This window comes from Dicentrarchus labrax, unplaced genomic scaffold (assembly GCF_905237075.1).
Source record: "Dicentrarchus labrax unplaced genomic scaffold, dlabrax2021, whole genome shotgun sequence".
In the NCBI taxonomy this organism is placed as follows: Eukaryota; Metazoa; Chordata; class Actinopteri; family Moronidae; genus Dicentrarchus; species Dicentrarchus labrax.
In genome coordinates, this window is record NW_026136703.1 from 18,188,648 (window position 1) to 18,209,069 (window position 20,422).

General features: G+C 42.5%; 1 protein-coding gene across 1 annotated transcript; it reads left to right on the top strand.

Moving 5' to 3' along the window:
• The first annotated feature begins 552 nt into the window (after positions 1-552).
• atr (ATR serine/threonine kinase) lies at positions 553-20,184 on the top strand. The gene is made up of 48 exons (XM_051396342.1): positions 553-761; positions 892-983; positions 1,565-1,717; positions 1,821-2,734; positions 2,838-2,980; positions 3,598-3,774; positions 3,878-4,041; positions 4,325-4,477; positions 4,605-4,803; positions 4,893-5,149; positions 5,270-5,466; positions 5,655-5,755; positions 5,865-6,036; positions 6,282-6,437; positions 6,559-6,753; positions 7,223-7,318; positions 7,457-7,546; positions 7,911-8,006; positions 8,215-8,345; positions 8,624-8,767; positions 8,933-9,026; positions 9,133-9,258; positions 9,547-9,753; positions 10,102-10,215; positions 10,355-10,470; positions 10,601-10,721; positions 10,961-11,098; positions 11,187-11,358; positions 11,665-11,831; positions 12,304-12,468; positions 12,967-13,058; positions 13,290-13,381; positions 13,508-13,685; positions 13,789-13,974; positions 14,264-14,423; positions 14,743-14,922; positions 15,214-15,356; positions 15,452-15,549; positions 15,747-15,976; positions 16,380-16,514; positions 16,939-17,139; positions 17,327-17,470; positions 18,140-18,290; positions 18,393-18,549; positions 18,767-18,920; positions 19,077-19,228; positions 19,438-19,543; positions 19,691-20,184. The coding sequence occupies exons 1-48, from the start codon at positions 709-711 to the stop codon at positions 19,862-19,864; spliced, it is 7,836 nt and encodes a 2,611-aa protein (XP_051252302.1). The 5' UTR covers positions 553-708; the 3' UTR covers positions 19,865-20,184.
• Positions 20,185-20,422: the final 238 nt, after the last annotated feature.

Sequence of the window (20,422 nt, forward strand, 5' to 3'; positions counted from 1 at the left end):
TATGTAAGGTAACCTATTTTCACATCTTTTTTCTTGTGATTTGGACATAAAAGAAAGACGAAGGGTGATATTGGGTTATACAAAAAACCAACAAACAGCTATTTTAAGGCTTCAGCTTTTAGTGACTGCAGATTCAGGTTATTAATACAAAATCTAATCAATAAATAAATTAGGATGTATTTTCATAGGTTAGGCAGGAGGCTCGGCTACAAACAGTAACCCTCATGTTTACACATGAATGCATCAGTCATTTTTAATCCATATATCATTATTTTATCCAATATTATTTTAAAATGGACCATTCTGCATAGTGTGTACTTTGAGTTTTGATATGACTTTTTTATTTTTAAGTAAAATATTTAATTGGTGATTTTAACTTGTTTTATAGTATTTGTACACTGTCATTTTATACTTTTACTCAAGTAAAATGTCTGTAAGTAATACTTTAATAATCATTCCAGTCAGTAAATATTCAGTTCTCCGCCAGGGGAGCAGTTTGCAGTTCGACTTTACATGTAGCTGTAATGACCCTCGGCGGCTGCCATACAACAACAAAAACGTCATTTTGGAGCGAAAGTGTTTTTTTTGAAAGACTTGACAGGATGGACCGAGCATGTAGAAGCCCGCTGGTTAAAACTGACCCAACACATCCTTGATACTATGTTTTAAAGAAGTATCTTGAAGTAGCGACAGCGAGCCGCAGTAACAATGGAAGGACTGGAAATGTCTGCGATGATACCGGCTCTTCAGGAGCTAGCAAGGTGAGGAAACCGGCTAAAGTTGGCTAAGCTAAGGGTGTCTCTGAATTGGTTGAAGTTGAACTTTATGTTTATAAAACATTTGCTGTGCCGTGTTGCCATAAATAACGTTTTAGGATGTTGGTATTTGCAGTGCCAGCGCGGCTGAGTACGAGCAGGCGGTGCAGAAACCTCGACAGATCCTCTGTCAGTTCATTGACCGGATACTGACGGATGTGGATGTCGGTAGGTCAGGACTCTCATGCACAATACAGGAGGAGGACCCAATAACACACACACACACACACACACACACACACACACACACACACACACACACACACCTGCCAGTGCAGCACACCTACAACAGCTGGATTAAAGATATAAAAGCTCAGTGTTATTAGTTTTTAAATGTTCTAATGAGTCTGATGGGTTTACCTGATGCACTTGCAGTCAAGTCTTCTGTATGGTAACTTACTGGGTTTATATGAGGACCAAAATTAGTCCATAGCTCAGTTGTATGTTGTTGGCAGCTAAATGTCAAAAAAGTCTTTGTTGTAACATCTATTTACCTGTCATAGTTGTTGTGTTGTAGCTTGACACCACCTCAGTTGTTTGGTGTGTTTGTTGTTGTTGCTGTTTTTCTTTTGGCTCTCCCCAAAGTTCAATGTAGGCGTCCATATTTGGCAATATAAGATCAGAAATCATCTTGAGGTTCTACTATCTGGCCACAGCAATATGTTTTTCTTTCTTTTCTAAATAGGACTTCACAGATTGATCTCGCACCCTTAAGATATCCTACTAAACTCTTGTCTGTGTTCTTCCAGTTGCTCTTGGGCTGAATAAGAAATCCAGTTCAGAGCCGGCCTGTGTGATGCTGCTGGACTTTGTGCAGCATATAATCAAATCCTCATCTCTGATGTTCGCCAACCCTGCCTGCCAGCCCGCCGAGTACCCGGACGCCACACAGAGCTCAACTGGTACGAGATGCTTTTTCAAAAATTAATAATTCTACTCCTATCTGTGTTGTTTTGTGCTTTTCCCCTCCACTTCTGATGTGCCCTCATTCCTCCCTTGATTCAGACTTTAGTAAGTGGGTGGCAGTGCGTTTGCTTCGTGTGGCAGCGGCTCCAGACTGTGATGTCATCCACGGGCGGGTCTCTGCCGTTTTGTGCTCTCTGCTTCACACCCTGAGAGCCAGGGCACCGTTCATCTGCAGCCGCCTCACTCAGGACCTCATTTTTTTGGCCCAGGACCTCAGCTGCATCCTGTACGCTCACATCGCCACGCTGGCAGGACAGGGACACGTGTTGGGCATTCACACGCAGAGCCGATGGCCTTTAACACTCGAGTGCTTCAGCATCACCCCCGTTTGTGCCCCCTCATACCTCACCCCATCTCCCCTTATTCTCTCCTCGCCTGCTGCCCTGGAGTCGCTGGCTGCCGTGACGATCGGAGTCGTGACTGACGCCCTAAGGGGAGTCGTTTCCCGTCATGACGTCAGCGTGGCCTGGGAGACGGCTTGCTCCTTCCTGGCCAATGGCAACACCAGGCTGAGGAAGATCTCCATGGTGATGCTGAGGCGACTGGTGGAGCTGGGAGGGTTTCCTGAGACACAGGGCCATGAGTTCTTTACGGCCTACCTTCAGTTGCTGGAAACACACTCCTACACACACACAGCAATCACACACTTGAATGAGAAACACCCCTATGAAGGGGAGCTGCTCAACCTGACCCGCTGTGTGTTTCAGTCGTCCGGTGTCTCTCCCTCGCACTTTGAGCCCATCTATCTCTCGCAGATGTTCGAGTGCGTTTGTACTCTTGGAGGAGCAGGCGTCAAGTTGGGGACAGAGGTTACTGAATCACTGTGCCTGCTGTTCAGCTTCTTACTGTCGGTTGCCGTAGTGTATGAAAGCGCTGCATTGTTAAGAAGGCAGCGTGTCACAGAGATCTGCAGGACGCTGGCACGCACCGTTGGAACAGAAAACCAAGCTGAAGTACGATTCTCTCCTTCATGTTTCTTTTTCTCTGTTACAACATTTGTCACATCTTTTCTCTCTCGCCGTCTTTAAAATATCTGTTGCGCTTTGTGCTTTGCAGTGTGCGGAGGGATTTCTTCAAGCCGCACTTAAGGCCGAGACGGCTACGGTGGTGCAGAAGTCAGGAGATGGAGAGACTGCTGCCAAGAAATCCTGCAAATCTGCCACCATTTCAGTCATCAAAACAACAAAAAAATCATCAAAGTGAGTGATAAACATTCACAACTGTGTTCTGTCATAGAGGTGGACCAGTTGTCAGGTTTAGTGGTGTAAAAGATTCCACAGTGCATTGTATCATATCATACAGTCAAATACACCGCGTTTACATGTGGGTATTTGTTTAATTATTCTCTCATTTGTGTGAACCAGAACACCCCGCTACATACACCTAAGATGAACGCCAAGAAATCTCTGTAAACAGCTCAGTTATTTCATTTCGAAGTCTCAAGTGTTAGACTTGCTGTGGTGAAAATGTACTTATCAGACTTAACTTATCAGGTAATTTGTTACATACAAACATATAGCAAGTGGGAGAAGTCAAAGCAAGATAACACAACAACTGAACTGAACAAAGGATCAATTTAAAGTTGTTTTTGTTTGTTTCTCTAACTGATCCCCAGTGAGGCTGATCTGTCCATTTTCCAATTTCTGTTGAGATTAAAGAGTTTATGCAATATTTCCTGACTGTCTCCTTGTTTCTGTTCCTGTTTTTTTAGATGTAGTATTTTTGTTTGTGACTCCTGAGAGTTTGAATTCATAAATCAATGCAGCAGATTTCCTGTGAAATCGTGATAAATGATTATGCGTCTCTGTGTCTCAAGTGAGGTGGACATGCGTGTTCTCAGTGAGGTTTGGGCTGTGGTGAACACTCGGCTGGAGGAGCTGCTGACCTTTTTGAACTCGGATGCTGACGAACCTGAAGCCACACAGATTCTGTCTGCTCTGGAGGGTCTGGCCCTCATCCTCCACCTTGCAGCCCTCTGCTCCTCTCCCACCAGGTAATGCAATAACATCTTTTCCTTCCCTACACCCAGAAATACTACTTACTTAATATCACTTACGTATTCAAAACTCTTTCCTTCTTTGTCTCTTTGTTGACAGTTCTTCTCCTCTTCTCTGGGTGCCCACTGAGACCCTGGGCAGGGCCCTGAAGAGCTGTCAGTCAGTGTTGGAAGGAGGTGCTCATCCCGTCTCAGACCAGAAATACTTCCAGTCTGCTGTCCAGACTACTGTTGGAGTCCTGGACTCTATCCTCTACTTGACAAGTAAGGATGTATACACTCACAATACACACAATACACATGCTGTTCCTATTTTTTAAAAAATAATATTGTCTCTTATTTTTACCCTTATTGATTATAAAAAAGCTTTACTCTGAAGTATCTGGCAGAAATCAGCCCCCTACAAAATCCATCCTTTTATGTACAGTATATTATTGATCAATATTAATTTTCATCACTGTGTGTGTGTGTGTGTGTGTGTGTGTGTGTGTGTGTGTGTGTGTGTGTGTGTGTGTGTGTGTGTGTGTGTGTGTGTGTGTGTGTTTAGTGAGCAGCCACAGTGAGGACGGGCTCCAGCGGCGAGTGTGTGCTCTGCTGTCTCTTCCCTGGGTGTGTGAGAACAAGTCCGTCTCAGCCTATAAGAGTTCAGGATTCCCCTCCTGGCTTCCCGCTTTGGCTGATAGACTCAACTTCTGTTACTGTGAGTACTTTCTCCCACAGTCACGACTTCTAAGGTTACAGGTTGTGGGGTCAGGGTGTAATTATTTTCAAAACAGTTTCAAAATGATTTTACCCGGATTGACGTTGAACTGTGTGTGTCTTTCCAGCACCAGAGATCCAGGCAGACTGTGTGTCGCTGCTGGCCCTTTTGCGTCGTGGTGTGTGTGAGACGTGGCGGGTGTGTTTGTTTTCCAAAACGTTGCAGAATCCAAATGAGGTGGTGAGAGCTGCAGCAGTCAGGGCCTTCCCTCTTCTTCTTCACCACCTGGGAAAAGCGCACCACAACCTAATTGGCTCTACTTTGCTGTACGCACATATATATATGTACAAACAGAATGCGCACACTTTTGCAGAGTTTTTCATCATGCTAATGGTGTACATTTGACCATTTGTAGTTCCAGGTTGGAGGACGGATCAGAGCAGGTTAAGACGGAGCTCGCCAGAATCGTTGGTCAGCTGAGCTGCATCCAATCAGAGCTCTCCCAGCTCAGTGAAACCCACACACAGTCCACTCGTCTCCCTGAGATCCTCTGCCACCAACTCAGCCTCGCAACAGAGCATGCTGGGAACAGTTTTCCATCCTTCAGGGCGAATTTTGTCAGACCCTTCCTGCCACTGCTCAGACAGCAAGCTCCAAGTAGTGTTAAACAAGGTATTTAGTTTTCAGGGTTTTTTTGTTTATTTACATCAATATACAATCATATGTATTAGTATTAGTATTATTTTAAAATTCTGTATTATTTCATCATACTTACTTATTTTATTTGCTTAGCTTTCCTAGAAGCTCTCCCTCACCTCTGCCAGCATGTGAACCTGGCTGGGGGAGACAGCGACTCCCTGGCAGTTCTCTGTGCTTTGATTGGTCTAATGGAAGACTCTGATCCAGTGGTCAGAATACGCTTCAGCCAATCAGTGCGTTTCCTGCTAACAGAGACCTCCAGAAACTCCGAGCAGGGCTCCCTGAGTGAGGTGAGTAATTTTAGTGGTAAGGTGTAAAGTCTTTGCTTTACACTCGGTTTTGAACATTTAAAAGCCACCATTTTTATTACAAATGTATTATTGTACGACAAAAAAAGCATAAAATATTCATTAATATTTCATTCAGGTGATTACTGAGCGATACGTGCTATTAATGCCAGTGTTATGTGCTATCCAAGCTCCTAGTTGCCCGGCTTAAAGAGGCATTCAACAACGCTAAACTCAACAGAGATGATGACCTGCGGAACACCCTCATCCTCACCACTGGAGAGATTGGCAGGTATAGATAATTATACACAATAGCACAGACTAGCACCACTAGCTGTGTTGTGATATCTCAAAATAACTAGTTTGGGTTAAATTTGTTCATTCCTCTTCTGTTCTGTCAGAGCATCTCAGGGCAGTTTGGTGTCGTTCTCTCTGCTGCGGCTGCTCCACTGTCTGCTGTCCAAGTCGTCCCCGGTGTCTGTAGCTGCTTACGCTCAGATCAGAGCCCTGGCCACTGCCAAAGGTCTTAAACTTCAGACCCTCTTCAGTCAGTACAAGAACCCTATTTGCCAGGTATAAACTATAAATACGTCTTTAATAAACTCATTTGATCATTCTATTAATTTTTTTTTTTCTAATTTTATATTTTCTAAGATTCATGGGAAATGTATACTGATTTAGGTTTTCATCAAAATAGTTGCATTAGTTTTGTGCATTGTGGTAAATGTGTCTCCTGAATTGCATTGAGATTAATTTGCAGCTAGTTTTTACAATTCAGAGATGTATGCTTCAATAAGCTCTTCCTTCTATGTGTTTAGTTCCTGGTGGAGTCGCTGCATTCACGTCATGCGTCAGCCTTGCGGAGCACTCCGGATCAGGGCAGCGAATCAGCCAATCAGAGAGAGCTGGCCCTGGACATCCTGGCTCAGATCGCACATGCTTTTGATTTCCCAGACCTCCACCGCTTCCTCACTGTATGTCTACACATAACTACACAAAATCACATGCAGACACAAAAGTACACACTATGTTGAATGTGATAGTACATTGAGACTGTACTGTGTATAAGTACTTGTCTGTTTTTTGTATATGTAGAGGACCCTGCAGGTGCTCCTGCCCTACCTGGCAGCCAAGGCGAGCTCCACTGGCTCCGCCCTTATTCGTACCCTGGCCAATGAGCTGAAGGCAAACAGAAGAGAGATCCTGATCAACAATTTCAAATATATCTTCAGCCATCTGGTCTGTTCCTGCACAAAGGAGGAGCTAGAGACGGCTTTCCACTACCTGCAGGTATTAATATGTAATCGTCTACACATTCAAGCTATAACAAAGACAACAGAGCAATTAGTGGTGCTTTGTGAACATGTTTAAACTTGTAGTGGTTGTATTTAAATTAAATGTCATTTGCATCGTCAACAGAATCAACACTTCTCAACTCCAGCATATGGGGAGCATCTTCAAGCACTGTGCTTCACCATAATCCCAAATAACCTACATACTATATAAATATAAAACAAAAACAGATCATTAAAGGTCACCCAAATTAATTTAATAACTTAATATAATGATTTATGTCCAAATACTGGGGCAGAGCAGAAATTAATATTAAGCTTGGGCAGTTGGTCAAAAAGAGTATTACTCAAATACAATCGAGTCGATAAAAGCGTCGGAGCTGTCTGACAAGGCTGATAAATGAAGCAATTCTCCTGAAATGGTTGAGATTAGCTGATTTATATTTGTTTTCCTAATGTCCTCCCAGAGTGAGACAGAGATTGAGCTGGGCTCTCTTCTAAGGCAAGACTTCCAGGGTCTTCACAATGAGCTGCTGCTGCGCCTGGGAGAACACTACCAACAGGTCAACACACACACATAAACACAAGTTCCCTCACAAATTCTTTTTCAGTATATATTGTTTTGGGCTTTTTTTTGTGAATTCATGTCGGTAATTAATGCAGTTTTATTGTTCACATCTGTATTTTACATTTCTATGCAGGTGTTCAATGGTCTGGCAATCCTGGCATCCTTTGCATCCAATGATGACCCGTACCAGGGTCCCCGAGACATCACCACCCCAGAACGCATGGTACGTGTCAGAGTTAAATACTGTGTTACAGCTTCATCTTGTGCTTTGTTTTGTTTTTGGTTTTTTTTGTGTTATATTTTGTGCTCATCTGAAATTCTGTAAAATTGAGTCAAACCGCTGTGCATCTATAACGCTTCATATCATTGTTAATACTTTATTACAGTTGAAACAAAATTTTTCGTGATTTAGACATTACATTTTATAAAGCAAAAAAACTACAGATTAATCGATAATGAAACTTGAAAAATCTTTTCAACAAAAATTATAATTAATACATAATTAATAATCAATAAATCAACTTTTCCTCTCTTTTTTAACACAAACATGTATCCTTACTTGTCTGTCTTTGGTTGTTGTGTGACAGGCGGACTACCTGCAGCCAAAGCTGCTGGGAATACTTGCCTTCTTCAACATGCAGCTGCTCAGCTCCAGCGCAGGAGAGAAGGATCGCAAGAAGCTGGTGTGTGATCCACAGCCGAGAACTGATTTAATAACTGATATTTGAGAATTTATTGTTTTAGTACGAGGATGCACAGAGCTTCTGTTTGAAGTCAATGTTGTTTACATGATTGATTTTTGTATCTGATTTGGAAAGTGTTTTTTGTCCGCTACAATTCTGCTTAGCTTGCATAGTGTTAAAAGAAAGTGTTCTCTTGGTTTCTGTGCAGGCATTGACAAGTGTAATGGCTCTAATGAGACTGATGGGCTCCAAACACATTAGCTCTGTCAGAGTGAAAATGATGACGACTCTCCGCACGGGCCTCCGATACAGAGAGGACTTCCCTCTGCTCTGCTGCCAGTCAGTACACACACTCACACTTTGGGATCACAAGGAAACAGCATGTCAGTCGCATACTGCTTTTGTAATTGTCAAAAATGACATTCAACATTTTATTTGTTTCATTCAAAATGTTTGTTATGAATGCATATAGCCACATATAAATGTCTTTAACCCATCTTAATTACACCACAGACTGACAAAGAAGACCATTTCTAACTGTTTTTCTAACCAGCTATGATTAGCTCAAACCCCAGCATCTGATTCTGTGTGTTTATTCCCATTTCCTGTGTGTACAGGACGTGGGAGTGTTTTGTGAGGAGTGTGGAGACGACACACTTGGGCCCTCTACTGAGTCATGTTATTGTAGCACTCCTCCCCCTGATCCCACTGCAGCCCAAAGAAACCGCTGCTATTATCCGCTTCCTGATACTGGACAACAGGTAACACACTGACAGATTTAGAAATGACCAAAGTGAGCCTGTGCAGGAAGTTACACATCAAAAGCTGGTGAAGTGCAAAACAAAACAAATTTTAATTGATCTACAAATCAGCATTTAATTTCAGACTTGTCGTAGCATTGATCCTATTCCATCGATCTCCCACAGGGATGAAGTCAACGACTACCTCCATGAGATTTACTTTCTACCAGACCACCCTGAGCTGAAGGACATCCACACTGTTCTGCAGAACTACAAGAAGGTCAGTACGGATAAGAGGATGATCGTGATGATGAAGTAAATGAAGGATGCAGATGGTGACGAAGGTTGTTGTTGGTGTTTGTGGTAATGTCTGATTCCCCCCTCAGCTGACAGCCAGCAGCAGTGATTTGGTCGCAGCGCTGCAGCTTTCCATGAGGGCCGTTCAACATGAAAACGTTGACGTCAGGATCCATGCACTGACTAGCCTCAGGGACATGATGCACAGCAAGCAGGTACACAAACACATACACAAATTGTTTGACAATGGACAACAACCCCTGAGTTCAAGCTTCTTGTTTGCAAATTAAAATAGATTTTTTTATGGAAATCAATAAACTAATTAACGCCACTTACAGTTATTCAACCCTAGAAGTTTCTCAGTACTACCACACTTTACTACTTTTCTACTGCTGAGCAGCTCCACTGCTACAGTCAGTCGTCAAGTGCCTTTTGCAATGGCTGACATGTCTGAAACTTACCACAATGTCCCATAAATATTCCTTTTATGTTGTGGATTCCAGGAGTGGCTGCTGCGGCAGGTGTGTGCGAGTGAGGCGGTGGAGCCGGTCATCTCCAGCCTGGTGTCAGTGCTGCTGAAGGGCTGCCAGGACTCGTCCCCGGAGGCCAGGCTCCTCTGTGGGGAGTGTCTTGGGGAACTGGGGGCCGTGGATCCTGGACGTCTGGACCTGTCGCACACACACACCCATGGAGACCGCAACACCTTTGTGGTAAGCTAGACAAGACCAAAGCAGTGCCTGTATAAGACACACAGTATGCATTTAGGGCACTAAACTGATACATTCAGTTTTAGGTATTTCTTAACATTTTTAGACTTCCCTTAAATACTTACTGAAATAAATTACACACAAAATAACTACACATTGTAATAACTTTACTGAAATTATTTTGGTTATATAAACTTACTTGACTTCTTATTAACATGGAGACAACTATGTCAAATGAAACTATAATGTATTTGAGGTTATTGCACAAACATACAAATCAGCAAATAAGTCCCTGCAGAGACATGCATATATTGTTTGACTGAGGATAACAGTACATTTTTCTGTTAACAGAGTGGGGTTGATGATCCCAACTTTGCCTACGACCTGCTGACCGAACTGACCAGAACGTTTCTGGCGTATGCCGATGACGTGAGAGCACAGGACTCCGCTGCTTATGCAATACAGGTACGCACACGTGCTACACTCACTCTTGTGCAAGCGCTCACTTTGCACATCCAACGGCTTTAATTTGTGCCTTTCTGTCTCTTTTTGTCTGCTTATGTCTCGTCTGTAATATGTGTTTGTGTTTGTGCCGTCACTGTAGGAGCTGCTGTCCATCTTTGAGTGTCGCGAGGGTCGAACCGATTCACCAGGGCGGCGTCTGTGGAGGAGATTCCCAGAGCAGATTCAAGAAATACTCGAACCACACCTCAACAGCAGGTCCTCAAGTTTACACACACAGACTTGAAGCACACGTACACTCTAACCCTGTCTTGTATTGGTCTTACAAATAATTCAGGAGATCCTTTCCCTCAAGTTATTTTTTCTTCTTTGTCCTCTCTGTCTTCAGATATAAGAGCAGTCAGAAGGAGGTTAACTGGTCTAAACTGAAGAAGCCAGTGTACTTGAGTAAGAGAGGCAGCAAATTCTCTGATTGGTCAGCCACCTGGGCCGGATACCTCATCAGCAAGGTTAGCATACATATCTATTGGGTATTTTATTAATCTCTTCCAATTTGTCAGAGTCTTAGCATTTGGGGTTTTGTAGCATGTAACTAATAACAGCAAAACAACAAATAAATAAATTACATTTAAAAGCAATAATTTAACCAGGTGCATGTGTCTTTTATGAAAGATGGGAAAGCACATTTCTCTCTTTGACGACATGAACTTAGGATAAACATTTTGGGGATTTTCTTTTTGTGTTTTAGGTGAGACATGAGCTGGCCAGCAGAGTGTTCACCTGCTGTAGTTTCATTATTAAACACGACTACAAGGTCACGATCTACCTGCTGCCTCACATTCTTCTCTACATGCTGCTGGGCTGCACACCTGCAGAGCAACGGGAGGTGAGGACACGTTTGTGTCACATACAAAAGAAGTTCAGACAGGATTTCTTTTTTTTTCTTTTAGCAATAATAGCAAACCTGTTTCCAGGTAACGGAGGAGATGCTGGCAGTGCTGACCGAGGGTGATGGACGAGGAGCGAGCTGTGGTCAGGAGACTGCCTCCAGCCTATCACAGCTCAGCATACAGACTGTGTTCAGCATGTTGTCTCACCTCACACAGTGGAGCCGCCACATCCTCTACTCCAAACCCAGACAAAGCGGTGAGTGACAAAAACAGACTTTTCCTATTTTGCCTCAGATCTTGAGTGCTATTCCAGGAGATCTGAGACTTTTGAAAGCCAGAAAATGGAAAAGGTTTCATCAGTGGGCTACAGTTTAATTCACCTGTGTTGCACAAGTCAGTGACAACAGAACAGACAATTAAATAAAAACATAGCAAATGATTAGTTCAGAAATATTTACCTTAGTTTCAATGAACAGAATGTAAATGCATGTGTCCTCATTCTTATCTGACCTACATCCTTAACTCTGAAGTAAAAAAAAAACCCTAAAATGTCTTACTGCAGAGAGTGGGGAGTATCAGCGTGTGGTGGCCTTCCTGAAGGGTATTCCACAAGACGTTCTGGCCAAGGCCTCTCTGCGATCCAAAGCGTACACTCGTGCCCTGATGCACTTTGAAGCATACATCATAGAAAACAAAGAGAACATCCAGGACCATCTCACCTTCCTGCAGGTCAGACAGCACGTTAACAGTCATTTATTTTACTCTGGTTCATGTGTTTGACTATATAGACCCTACATTGACTCATTAGGTGTCTAAACATTTCTAGTATTGTATAGAGCCCTGTTTAAGAGTGTAGAGGAGGACAAATATTCGGGTTTAAGCATCTTGCTCACCTCCTTTAGCTCATCTTTGTAGTAAAAAATAATTTGTCACAATCGAAAAATATGACTGAAGTCTAAATACAAAATATTGAAAAAGATATTTTCTCATTTATAATTCACTATATGGCAAATGAAAGCAAAATTGCACATAAAATAATAATATTCAAAGCAATGGAATATTTTCCATGGATATATATTAAGGTCATATCATCAGAATGTGATGCAGCTAAAAGTTAATAAACAATAATATTGAATTATCACCCTTGTTAAGGAGAAGTTGCAGCTCTCTGAATTCTTTCTGTAATGATTGGCTGTTGCAGACACTGTATGCTGCAATGCATGAGCCTGATGGGGTGAGGGGGGTCAATGCCCTGAGGAGGGAGGAGCCGTCGCTACGGGAACAGATACTGGAGCACGAGAGCATCGGCCTGCTCCGAGATGCAACCGCCTGCTACGACCGGGCCATACAGCTGGAGTCAGACCAGGTACACACACACACACACACAGACACACACACTCAGTGCTGCAGTATACACATAATGTTTACTATACTATCTAAATTTACGTAAATTCTCTATACAGTACATATAGTGTTCTGATTATAATGTCACACTAGAAAGAGGCTGCAGTTCCTCAGCTTTGTTTTTCAAATCTTCAAAACATTCTTATGATGAAAGGATGCACGAAATACGAAATAGATTAAACTTAAAATAACTAATTAATATAAATTGATCTCATGGTCCTCCAGGTTACACTTAATAAATGTGCTTTCTAAAATCTTGCTACAGTAGAGTTTTTTAAGTTTCAGCTCTCAATTCACCAACATTACAAGCAACAAAGATAAAATAGGTCCAGAAGTGGCCACATCTTGTCAGAGGAGGTAGTCTAGCTGTATATTATTGTTTACATTAAGATAAAAGATAGCTTTGTGCTGTCAGCTGTCTTTCCCTATTTCATCATTGTCATCGTTCCTTTGTGTGTAGATTGGCCATTATCATGGGGTGATGACCTCTATGCTCGGCCTGGGACAGCTGTCAACAGTCATCACTCAGGTCAATGGAGTACTGGCCAGCAAGTGAGACACACACACACACACACACACACACACACACACAGACGCACATATATTATGACCCATCTCAGCTGTAAACTGTAGTTGGAGGTTTTGTTTTTATTGTTTTATGTTCATGTCAATCTTGTGCCTTGACCTCTTGATGGTTTCTTAACTGATGGACTCTTTCACTCCTGGATAACATGTCAGTCAGTTAAAGGTCCACTGAATGTAGCTATACATGTGAACATTTAGACACCAGTGGAAGTCAGAGTTGAACACCTACAGAGTGGAGGCAGCCTGGAAGCTTGGACAATGGGACCTGCTGGAAGATTATTTGAGTTCAGGTAATAAAATACACAGATGATCCTTGAAAGCTGCAACATCTTGAACCATTAGTGGCACTTTATGGCATTTCTACTTAAAAAGATAAATGTTAGTGACTAAGTTTTGCACTACCATTGTGTCTCCAGACCGACAGTCCAGTACCTGGGGTGTGCGGCTCGGCCAGTTACTGCTCTCGGCTAAAAAGGAGGATGCCGAGACTTTCTACAAGAGGCTGAAGCTGGTGAGGAAGGAACAGGTCGTCCCTCTGTCTGCAGCCAGTTATGAGTGTGGAACCTACCAGAGAGGATATGAGTACATCGTCAGGTTTGTGTGTGTCTGTTTATTCTTGGAATCAGCCATGTTCTTGTGTGTTTGTCAGCAGCAATATCTTGTGCGTCCGAAATCATCATGTTTGTGTCTGGTTTAGGCTCCACATGCTCAGTGAGTTGGAGCACACTTTTACTGAACTGCAGAATCAGAGGGAATGCTCCACCCCCAGCCTCAGCCAGCAGCCTCCTCATTGGTCGGATCGACTGGAGATGACCCAGAATTCCTTCAGGGCCAAGGAACCAATCCTGGCCCTCCGTCGTGCCCTGTTCAGCCTGGGACCACAGTAAGGGTGTAGAAACATCTGCAGGCACACTTTATTACAGTTCTCACTGTGTTTAGATGTCAGTATTCCCCTTTAAGCGTTTCCTTAGTATGAACATTATTGTTGCAGCTCTTTTTTGGCTGTATTAACAGTGTGGCTTTGCACCTTGAACTTCATATGTGCACACTATTAAACCATCAATTCAGGGAGAGTACAACAATAATCGGAGCTCCTGGCTAAGATGTAAATCTGAACAGTGTCCAAGTCAACAAGTCCACATCACAAATCAGGCATTATGTTTGCTCTGCAGGCCTACTAGCAAGGAGCTGGTAGGGGAGTGCTGGCTCCAAAGTGCCCGGGTGGCCAGAAAGGCAGGACACCACCAGACTGCCTTTAATGCACTACTGAACGCAGAGAACGCACACCTGGCCGAGCTTGTCACCGAAAAGGCCAAGTGGCTTTGGTCTAAGGTAAACTTGTAAATACAACAGATATAAAATAAGAAGCAGGTTTTCTTGAAAATTATATGTAATACTAATTCTAAATATGTTGTTTTGCCTGCTGTGATTCAACCTTTAACCAATGGGAATAGGACTTTTGCATTTCCTTGATATGCTTTGTTCAGGATTTGTTTTATTTATTAGTATCAGTAACTCTTGACTATCTCAGTGTAAGGCTGAGCCTTGTTTTGCATGCAGTCTCTAACTAAAGTGCATATTAGTATCAGCTGATGCATGTCACACATACAGAACAACACCAATAAAAGCTTCTTTGCCGGTCTGTCACCAGGGTGATGTCCACCAGGCCCTGATCGTCCTGCAGAAGGGCGTGGCCCAGTGTTTCCCCGATGACCAGCCAGTGATGGACCCTCGCAGTCTGCAGACCAAAGGCAAAGCCATGCTGCTGGTGGGACGCTTCATGGAGGAGACTGCCAACTTCGAGTCCAATGCCATCATGAAGGCATACAAGGTAATAACGTTGATTTTTGTAGGATGAATAAACCACTGTGGATGATTTATAACTCACTCATTTAAACTAGAAAGATACTGAGATAACTCCTTGGTAGCAGCTGCCCATCAGGGACGCCCGAAAATTGTCACTGTAGAGGAAGATCAGATAATTGCTGCTGTTTTCACAATGTTCTGACATTTTATAGGCTGACCGATTAATTGATTAATAAAGAATCAGATTAACCAACTATGCTAAATATGTTGCAGTTGCAGACCCACTTTAAAGTGTGAGGGTGTGTATGTTTTTTAGGATGTAACTAACCTTCTTCCTGAGTGGGAGGATGGAAACTTCTACCTGGCCAAGTACTATGACAAAGTGATGCCAATGGTAACTGACAACAAGCTGGAGAAACAGGGGAACCTCATCCGATACATTGTCACGTATTTTGGAAAGTAAGTTAGTGTTCTCACTGTTGGTACTTACATTACTCCACTGCAGACTCATTCGTTTCTTCTTCAACGATTTAATTTGGGTAATTTCTTCCCAGAGCCTTGCAGTTTGGAAACCAGTACATCTACCAGGCTATGCCTCGCATGCTGTCTCTATGGCTGGATTTTGGAGCCAAAGTGTGTGAGTGTGAGAAAGGTGGGTGGCCAGGAGTGACTGTGAGAATGAAATAAAGATGAGCAAAGGCAAATAACATATTTCCACTGTCTGGCTAACTCACTAGGAGTTCCAACACTTTATGGCTGTTCATTAGCTTTTTATGAGCTGTTAACAGTGGAAAGAGAAAAATATGTAAACACATTAAAATACTATCTACGTATATTTCTCCACCACAGCCGGGCGACCGGACAGACAGATGCGTCAGGAGCTGGGGAAAATCAACACTGCGGTGAGTGAGCACTGTGCCAACTTGGCACCGTACCAGTTCCTGACTGCCTTCTCCCAGCTCATCTCCAGGGTGTGTCACTCCAGCGACGAGGTCTTCACTGTCCTCATGACCATAGTGGCCAAAGTCTTCTTGGCGTACCCCCAACAGGCTATGTGGCTAATGACGGCTGTCTCCAAGGTAGGTGTGTAGGTGTGTAGGTGTGTATGTATCACCTTAATAATAGTCAGGGCCTTGGGTACGGAATCTTTTGCACTTTAATCTTTCAAGGCATTCAGTTCCTCCTGCCTGCATATTTCCACATGTACAATATGAGTGTATATATTGTATGTACGCCGTTGTATTTGAATGCTGACTTTTGTATGTGTATGTTTTTATTTCCTTAACTATACTTTTGGTTTACCAGATTAGTTCCCTTTACAAACATTACAAATCTCTCATTTTGTGTGATTGATCGACCAGATGTTTTAGCACCTGCATCAACTCAGAAAGACTACTTAATTGCTTTTATACAATATATATATATATATATATATGATGTCAAATGCACTCCTGACTGTGTGTTTATTTTTATTTTTTCCAGTCCTCCTACCCCATGCGTATGAACCGGTGTAATCAGATCCTTAAGAAAGCCATCAGTCTCAAACAGTCACTGGAGAAATTCATTGGAGACGCCAACAGACTTACTGACAAGTTGCTGGAGCTCTGCAACAAGCCGGTACGCACACGTACACGCACACAGCAATTCCAAGCTCAGGTTATTTTAGTCTTATAAAGGTGATCTAAACAATACTGTTTGAATTCTAAATCTTTAAAAGATTATATTTTTAACTCAGCAAAGCTATAATAATTGTCAATATGGATTACTGCTTAGCGTCTCTTATTTTATGACACTATTCAGTTGATACTGTAAATGCCTTTGCAGCCACAGCATAAAAGAATAGCTGTTCACATAATTCAAAAGTTCAAAATAAAATCCTCCTAAGTGAATCTGTATCAACATCTTTTATTGTTAGACAAGATTAGATTAGCTCAAATAAACATTTATTGATCTCCTTCAGGAAGTGAAGTGCTTGCGGTAAGGACACATAAAGAGAAACTATATAAAGGTAGCTGCAGGTTCACGTGAATGTGTGTTACAGGTCGATGGTAACAGCACCACACTCAGCATGAGCGTTCACTTCAAGCAGCTCAAACGCCTGGTGGAGGAGCCGACCTTCAGCCAGATTCTGATCCCGCTGCAGTCGGTCCTCATCCCTACACTGCCCTCTACTGGTGGTGCAAACACACAGCACGATGCCTTCCCCGGACACTGGGCTTACCTGGACGGCTTTGAAGACATTGTAAGAGAATGGGAAAAGAGGGGGTAGATTCTTGTCTTCAGTCTGTTTGGTAGGAAGGTGCCTGAGGATACTTTTATCCAACCAAGGTTACAAAGGCATTTTTCAGTCATACACAGACAGGGTCTTAGAAAATCATATTTTATGATCACTAGAGCCTCATAAACCTAACCTCTGTGTGTATGTGTAGGTGGAGATTTTGGCCTCCTTACAGAAGCCGAAGAAGATAAGTCTGAAAGGTTCAGATGGGCGCAGCTACACCATGATGTGTAAACCTAAAGATGACCTGAGGAAGGACTGCAGACTCATGGAGTTCAACTGCCTCATCAACAAGGTTTACTACCTATACTTGTACAATCTTTTTAATGGTATTAATTGGCCCTCCTCATGTATATAAATGTGGACTAAAGCAGTTAGTAACCTCTAAATAGTGTGCAACACCACCATATATTGTAGCCTCATATTTTATAATAGTAAACAGTAATCAGTAGATACATTGATATTGTGTTTATATCATAAGTGAGTCTTTTTTCATCAACTTTTTCATGGTATATGCTATTATGTTCATCATTATATAAATGGATATGCGTGCATACATACAGACACACATTTATCTCCATACTTAACAGGAACATACATCCTTTACAACAGCAGAAAAAGGGGAAAAAATGAATCAGGAAAACAGTGAATTTATCACTTCTGACAATTCAAAGAGGGAAAGGGAATCTAATATTCTGTTTTATATTTTATAAGTTGATTTCTCCATAGATTCTACTTTTCCAGGTTCTTATGTTTGGGTGTGTGATCTTATTTTTTGCTTTATTTCATACAAATATGAATCAATACCTTTCTTACACATGAACAGAAGTTGAAAATGACACTTCATCAAACCTACATGTGTAAAATGCGTCGTGCACTTTAAAGGTGTGGAACAAGCAGTAGTTCAAATGTGTGTTCACGCTTTATTGTTTGTGTGTGTGTGTGTGTGTGTGTGTGTGTGTAGTGCCTCCGCAAAGATGCTGAGTCAAGGCGAAGGGAGCTACATATCCGAACCTACGCTGTGATTCCCCTCAACGAGGAGTGCGGCATCATCGAATGGGTCAACAACACCGCCGGACTGCGACACATTCTCACCAAGCTGTATAAGGAGAGAGGTATCTCCCCACATAAAGCCTAAACATACAGGAAGTGATGAAAAGAAACTGTCAGCTTGATCAGTGTGGTGACATTTGGTCACATTTGCATGTGTGTTGTAGGCGTCTACCTGTCAGGTAAAGAGCTCAGGAAGCTTATTCTACCAAAGACGGCTCCCTTTGAGGAGAAGCTACGAATCCACAAGGAGGTGCTGTGTGCTCGACACCCCCCTGTCTTCCACGAGTGGTTCCTCCGGACCTTCGCTGACCCCACATCATGGTACAACCCACCCCACACCTCTGTGGTTACATTATTAGGGACACTGTTTCACAAGCAGTGTCAATTATCTCACTTAGATGTGTGTCTGCGTATGTTCCCACATTTCAGAGAAGCAGTTTCAGTTCTAGATTGAAAAAGTTTTTGGATGGTTAAACATTTTGTAAGTTTGAAGTGACAGGTTAAATTCACAGATTACATTTTTACTGTGTGTTTACAGGTACAGCAGCCGCTCTGCGTACTGCCGCTCCACTGCTGTGATGTCCATGGTGGGCTACATCCTGGGCCTGGGAGATCGCCACGGAGAAAACATCCTCTTTGACTCTTTCACTGGGGAATGTGTTCACGTCGACTTTAACTGCCTCTTCAACAAGGTTTGTGTTTACCTCAAATTGTCTTAAAGTATACATTGATTAGGCGTCATTTATATTATAAATATTTCAAGAGAAAATCATGGAAATTGTTTTATATATTATTCTCATGTACTACTCAGTCATTTCTCTAATGCTCCCTCTCTCCCTCTCCACTAGGGGGAGACGTTTGACGTGCCTGAGGTGGTTCCCTTCCGTCTGACCCAGAATATGGTCCACGCCATGGGGCCCATGGGCACTGAGGGTCTCTTCAGACAGGCCTGTGAGGTCACCCTGAGACTAATGAGAGACCAGAGAGAACCACTTATGAGGTACACAAACAAATACTTAATAATGGGGTATATCAATAAAACCAAGCTTGAAAAACACTAGGAGTAGAGCAAGTAGCATAAAATGAGTTCACATTCATGTTGAAATCAGTGGACTTCTAATATACTTGACTCTCTTGTCACAAACTTGTATGGTGACTTTTTTAAAGGTTTCCAAATTCCTAATATCTGTTTTGAATTTTTCCTGTAAGTGTGCTCAAGACCTTCCTTCATGACCCGCTGGTGGAGTGGAGCAAACAAGCTAAGGGACTTTCTAAAGCTCAGGCCAACGAGACAGGAGAGATAGTTAATGAAAAGGTATGTGCGTTTCTTGGATTTTGCCTCTGTAACTATGTTTGTATGCATTTAGAGCAGCATGCATGTCTAATATAATCTATTAATCTATAATTTTTTGGTATTTATATCCCTGTATTGTCTTATCTTTCTCCCCTCCTTCTCTGCCAGGCAAAAACCCATGTGTGTGACATCGACCAGCGTCTACAGGGAGTAATAAAGAGCAGGAATAAAGTACTGGGTCTACCTCTGTCTATAGAGGGACACGTCCACTACCTCATACAGGAAGCCACAGACGACAAACTGCTCTGTCAGATGTATCTGGGCTGGGGGCCCTACCTGTAGAACACACACCTAAAAACAAAAAACAGGAAAGAATTTTGAAGGAGATGAAGAAGATTTTAAGATGCTTTCCTGTGATAAAATACTTCAAAAGTCACCTCAAGTGCCCCGATTTGGCTGCAAGCAAGTCTATATTTGCAGATAAAGTACTATTAACACAAATACATCTCCTGCACCCATAACTGTTTGTTGAAAAGCTCTTTATAATGCAATTTTTTTGTTCTAGCACTTACATCATTGTTTAGTTTCCTGTTTTCTGGAAACAAAGGGTATTTGTTTTGCACGCTGTACATTCTCTTGTAATAAAGGATGCGTTTTGCAGATTTGAGTGTGTAGGTAAATGTGTCTGTAACAAGTGTGTCTTCTAATCTCTTAACCCTCCTTGGATTCTCTTTAGCAGTCAGATTGCTTTAATCCCCTCCATGTGTGTTTCCCTCCTCTTGCACATAACCAATGGTCCAATCGGCTCACCTTTTTCACAGGAGCACCAGTTAGAGAAAAGCTTTGCTTATGAAAGCCTTAAGAGGCTGAGGAAGACTGTGTGAGAATAGTAGTGTGAAG